General features: G+C 35.8%; 1 protein-coding gene across 3 annotated transcripts; it reads left to right on the forward strand.

Annotated features, from left to right (window-relative positions):
- The first annotated feature begins 2,462 nt into the window (after positions 1–2,462).
- Positions 2,463–3,730, forward strand: LOC103519070 (DNL-type zinc finger protein-like). 3 transcript variants are annotated; one of them, XM_026830685.1, is made up of 3 exons: positions 2,463–2,796; positions 2,896–2,959; positions 3,347–3,730. In XM_026830685.1, exons 1-3 carry the CDS (start codon positions 2,514–2,516, stop codon positions 3,474–3,476), a joined length of 477 nt encoding a protein of 158 aa, XP_026686486.1. In that variant the 5' UTR covers positions 2,463–2,513; the 3' UTR covers positions 3,477–3,730. The 3 variants fall into 3 exon arrangements, with proteins under 3 accessions (XP_026686486.1, XP_026686485.1, XP_026686484.1); XM_026830684.1 differs by having other exon boundaries at positions 2,463–2,773; positions 2,873–2,950; positions 3,338–3,730; XM_026830683.1 differs by having other exon boundaries at positions 2,463–2,707; positions 2,801–2,959.
- Positions 3,731–6,350: the final 2,620 nt, after the last annotated feature.

The following is a 6,350-nucleotide window of genomic DNA, read 5'->3' on the forward strand; positions in this document are numbered from 1 at the left end:
GTAGTGCTAGGAAGTGTTGCTGTATCATCATGACCAGTGAACAATCCTTTGGCAAGTGAAACACATCCGAATCAGAAGATGGCTGACGGAGGAGTGTGGAAATTACAGGATGATGGTTACTTGAATATTGATGCAGATCCAGATAGTGTTATCTATCATCCCAACCTGAACATCCTCATAGTGCTATCCAGAAATGCAGAGTGTATTGTTGTTGACATCAACTCTGGATGTGTGCTCAGGAAGTGTGCCTTCGCAGGTTTGTATCCGCCAAAACATAGACTATCAAACAAACCTGATTATAGTAAAATGACTCATGCCTGAGACTTTACTCTGAATTTTCACTTAGTATAAGATAAACTAACTATACAAAATCATCTGATAGGTTGATTTTATGCCTTGGATTAAAACTAAGCCCATCAGCAATCAGGTACCTACCTAACCTCACTTTAAACCTTAATTGGGATCTTTTCCGTCAGAAGTCTAGTTTGTTCACAGCTATGACAGGGTACTTTGTAACTTGCTTTTGTAGCACCTTGCGACTTTTCAATTGACAATGCTGGTTACAACATCAGTTGCTTGAACACATGTGCTTGAATTCACAATTTGGAACATAACCAAAATAATGCTTCACAGAGAATGAAGTTGACATGCATAAAAAACTGAATTTTTCTGTTTTAGATAACACTTCAGTCGATCATTTAAGACCGGTTTTAGCGTCACCTGTGTTAAGCTACGCCGAGAAAGGTCAATAAATGGATGGGTGACTTGAACATCATATTGGGAATAAAGGAAGAACGGGCTCTAGTCTTGATTTTAAATCATTACATGAAAGTAAAATAAAAAAATCAAATCAAGAATAATAATAAACTGAATATTAAACAAATTAGGTAGGTACATAGGTACTGATTTTCTCTAATCACAATCGAATAAACTACGGGCTAAAAAATTCCCGGAGGGACGGGCCCAACTTGTTATTTGTTATAGATCAACCTTTTGATTTGACATCAATTAAGGTAAAACTTGGAACTCATCACATCGTTATTCTCTTCACAGGTAGAGAACGAGTTCTCAGTGTCTAAACTGTGCTACGACTACGGACTGAGTCACTCGGAGTTGAAAGTGAGCGCGGATTCCTAGAGTTGTTTCTTTATCAAGTTCTACAGCTGAAAAGAAATGTCCAAGGGAATTTATTTATTATCTACTTACTTAAACTTCAGTAAGAGATAATGTACTATCCATTTTTGTGGTACCTATTTTGATTTGATTTTTTTACTTTCTATTATTTTCTTTCTAATCAAAAGAAAATTAAGTTGAATTCAAAATCAAAGATGATTGGCAGAATTGTTCTAGAAACAAAAGTTATTCTACCATTGATTAAACACTTGGTGATGATTCATCTGGTCAAAGTTCTCATTTGAGCTTTTTAGAACTTTCACCTTGTGAACCATCATCAAAGGTAATTGTGTTAATCAAGAGATGTACGAGTAGGTACTTAAATAATTAGATTTAAAAAAAAATCCCAACTTGGAACTGATTTTTTTTATACCTATCTATTTGTCTAAGGGGGGCTAAAAGAGGAGAACTGATCTCACTTCTAAATGAAAAAAAAGTAGCTGCATTTTCAATGTGATTGATATTTCAATCATTTAAACTTTGATCTCATTAATTCAGTGTACACAAAAGACTGCATCATGATATCAAACACCTACATTTGATTTTTCCAATGTCATCCACAGTAATGCATATCTCTTATCTGATGTTCCTTATCACATTACCTACTCAATTTATTTAATAGCTCAATATGGCACCAAATCATAAAGACACTTTAAAATTATGATTTGTGTATGGTACCTACATGCCTCAGCTCATTTACATTGGCTAAAAAAGTCAAGTATGGGGTTGACTATGTCTAGACCAAGTCATCTGTGCCTGAAGAATTAATTTGGCCTCTAATAAAAACTTTAAAAACTTTGGTATTTAAACCAAAAAGATAAGAATTATATGAAGACTTATTGCTTGGAGGTGAAAAAATTTCAAATTACACCCGTGATTTTTATTTTTTTCAACACTGGATTAATTTTTTCTCTCTTTACAGAAGAGGGCCAACCTATTAAAGGTGCATATTTACCGAGTTATGACAAAGTGTTATTGACAGTTTGCGATTTTGAGCTGCAGGTCGTGCAAGAAGTGTTTTATGTTTCATCATTTCTTCCAAAATCTACCCAGTTTTTAAGATTTATAAAAAAAAACTACTGAGATACTGAATCTACTCGTCAGTTCTACACCAGAAATAGGTAACTATGTATAAACCTTTTTTATTGTAGAGAGATAAATTACACAAAAACCTTTAAACCATGAATAAAACACTACAATGTCTGAAAATATCACAAATCTGTGCCAGAACTCTTTTTAATAGAAATGTGAACCTCTACTCGTCAGTTCTACACCAGAAATAGGTAACTATGTATAAACCTTTTTTGTAGAGAGATAAATTACACCAAAACCTTTAAACCATGAATAAAACACTACAATGTCTGAAAATATCACAAATCTGTGCCAGAACTCTTTTTAATAGAAATGTGAACCTGATATCAAGGTTAGCTAAATCTTCAAGTTATCAACCGTGTAATATTCATCAGAGGAGTGTTCTATTTAGTCAAACACATTCTTATTCTTCTAGTACTCCGGGAAATCCTGAACCTATCCAGCTAGAACACAAATTGAAGCTGGCCTACACCTGTAAAGTATGCGGTACAAGAAACTCACATCTCATCTCAAAACACAGCTATGAAAAAGGAGTAATCAAGCTAAAACACAAATTGAAGCTGGCCTACACCTGTAAAGTATGCGGTACAAGAAACTCACATCTCATCTCAAAACACAGCTATGAAAAAGGAGTTGTCATAGTGAAATGTGAAGGGTGCTCCAACAATCACTTGATAGCAGACAACTTGAAATGGTTTACTGATTTAAAGCCAGGTGTAACAAATATTGAACATATTCTTGCGGAGAAAGGAGAACAAGTGAGCCGGATAGATAGCAACGGAGCAATTGAACTCATAGAGGATAAGAAGAAATTATTGAGCTGACTTGACTATGCTCTTTGATTAGCATTAGGAACTAGTCATATTCATTTGTAATTGTAATAATTATAATTGTGTATAATTTTAGGGCTGCAAAGGTCTCTTCTGCTTAAGTCATGACATAAAACTGAACACAAACATTGTGAGGCTGATGATAGAAACCTGCCTGTGCCATCTGATCCGGTAATGCCCATCTGAAATTAAAACAAACACAATAGTGAAACACATGGCTCTCATCACTTGATAGCAGACAACTTGAAATGGTTTTCTGATTTAAAACCAGGCGTAACAAATATTGAACATATTCTTGCGGAGAAAGGAGAACAAGTGAGGCGGATAGATAGCAACGGAGCAATTGAACTGATAGAGGATGAGAAGAAATTATTGAGTTGACTTGTCTATGCTCTTTGATTAGCATTAGGAACTAGTCATATTCATTTGTAATAATTATAATTGTGTATAATTTTAGGGCTGCAAAGGTCTCTTCTGCTTAAGTCATGACATAAAACTGAACACAAATATTGTGTGATTGAGCCCATTAGGGAATTAAATGTTCACTAATGAGTTTCATCAAGTTAAACTACCATTTCATTGGCCGTCAATTCCATGTTTCCAAAATTATGCCATAATTACATATACATGGTCCATTTAGTCAATAGCAAAAACAACTCATGTACCTAGTTATAGGTACTATTAAATTGTGTTAAAATAAGTAAATAAGTTATAGATAGGTACAAAGCTAGTAGGTAGGTATTTCTTAATAGAAAGTAAGCTTTTAAAAAATAAATTTCAATCTCATGTTCTACTTTTTGTTGTTTTCCATTTCAAAAAAAAAAATTTATCTTTGGTAGAAACAGAAAACTACCAAAACCTAAATAAGATCACCCTATGGAAAGAAAACAACTCATTATACCATTGTTTACAATTGTTACAAGCCTAAAGATACATAGGTACCTTTGGTTATTTAAAATTTTCTGTGTAAAAAAAATCCGAGTAACCAATACTTATGTTATCTATCTTTAGGCTAAAATTGAAACACCATATTTACTGATCTCCAATGTCATAAAATATATTGTGCACAAAATACAGAGTATTATTATCCCTGAATAAATTGGAAAGTGCTGGCATATGTAGGTGTATTATGGAGACAAGTACTGGTGCTGTCTGAATTCCCTACTGTCCTCGAGACATGTGCTTCATTTTCTCCATGCTTTTCCTCCATCTTCTATTCTAGGGGAAAAATGAATAACTAAAATGAATCTAGCTAAAAACACTAGCTTAAGTATTTTATCCGAAAAAGAGTAGGTACATCGATAAGTACTAAAGTACAGCTCTAACAACATCGCATCAATGCGATGGTTGTTAAATCGTAGGGTTGGCTCATCGTTGAAAAATGGTTAGTGGTTACATGGGGAACCGTTTGCCAACGGTAAGACAGCGAGCCAACCCATACACATGTAGCCAACCACTAAAACACTCGTAGAACGTAAGGCCAATAATCTTATATTATAAGAACGAGATCCATTCACTCATTCACATTTCACATTTCATAGTTCACACACTGATCGCTCTATCTCTAGAACCACAACACCTGGAAAGCTGAAATTTGGTAGGAATATTCCTTTTATGGTCTAGGTGTGCAATAAGAAAGGATTTTGCGAAAATCTAAACCGATCCTGAGATATGATCAATTTTTGATCGCTAAAATCACCATAAGAAATACACAGAGTGCAGAGACTGAGGGAGAGAAAACTTTTCCTCGCTCGCCTAATATTGAGTTTCGTTTATGTTTTTAGTTTGATAAAAATACAAGTTCGGCCATGCCTTTTCCACAAGCTTGGCCATGCCTCGGGATGAACTAGCGGGATTCCGGAGCGAAGCGACGGAATTCAGCTAGTAAATCTTATATTATAAGAACGAGAACTCATTCACATTTCACACACTGATCGCCCTATCTCGAGAACCACCACACCTAGCAAGCTGCAATTTGGCAGCGATATTCCTTTTATGCTCTAGGGGGTGCAATAAGAAAGGATTTTGCGAAAATCTACACCGATCCTGAGATATGATCAATTTTTGATCGCTGAAATCTCCATAAGAAATACACAGAGTGCAGAGACTGCGGGATAGAAAACTTTTCCTCGCTCGCCTAATATTTGAGTTTCGTTTATGTTTTTAGTTTGATAACTACAAGTTCGGCCATGCCTTTTCCACAAGTTTGGCCATGCCTCGGGATGAACTAGCGGGATTCCGGAGCGAAGCGACGGAATTCAGCTAGTAAAATTATAAAACCTAAAATGTTGTTAAGGAATGCTGAGATACGGTACTTCTACCCAATGGTGATTTGTTAACGTTAGGTACATATTTCATTTATTTTTTTACTGTTCTCGGAAATCGAACCAAGACCTCCTACATGCTGACAACCTGTCAGTTTCAGAAGAGGAAACCCATTTCCACGGGGACAGGACAGTCATGTTTTCATCACGTTGTACATCATTCTAACATGACAACTGACATGACCTGCCACTCTCAAGCATCTCCCCATTTGTCATTTCACTCATGAGCTTTCGAAAATGCGTTTATTATTATTTTCGCCGGAAAAGAACGTAGATATCTGTTCTTGTATAGATTCTCACATTGGACGTGTAGACGCGGGACTTTGAATGATATAGAGCAGGCGCCGCGGCCCCTTTGCTATATTTTATCTGACTGGTATGTTATAATAGGCTAGGCTATGTAACTTTAACTTTACAAACTTTTTTGCTTTTCCCCTCATATATTCATTAAAAAAAAAAAAAAATCTGCCAGAGGCACCCCAGTTTGGGAATCGGAATATATTCTCTATCATTTTTTCATTAGGTTTCGTTTTGCAGCCGACTCCGCGCTAAGTCGCGCATCTACACGAGCCTCTATCATTTTTTCATTAGGTTTGGTTTTGCAGCCGACTCCGCGCTAAGTCGCGCATCTACGCGAGCAGTGTGAGACCAGCCTCATACCTACGCGTACTTGTTTCCATGGATTATTATTTTACTCCTACATTATTATTTTACTCCTAGACTAAACTTGATTTCGAAATCCAGCCCAGATCCACAGAACGAACTGGGTTTTGAAGAAATCTTACCAAGTGCCAAGTTTTATCAGCGGACGAACCATTCTGGAGGTAGGTACCTGCAAATGAACGATCAAATAAACAACTTGCAAACGTACCTAAAAATTAAATGAAATCTCGTCAAAAACTTAGAATTAATTTTTAGCTACATCTTTTTT

The sequence above is a fragment of the Diaphorina citri genome, unplaced genomic scaffold, assembly GCF_000475195.1.
Source record: "Diaphorina citri unplaced genomic scaffold, Diaci psyllid genome assembly version 1.1 scaffold2518, whole genome shotgun sequence".
NCBI classification, from domain to species: domain Eukaryota; kingdom Metazoa; phylum Arthropoda; class Insecta; order Hemiptera; family Psyllidae; genus Diaphorina; species Diaphorina citri.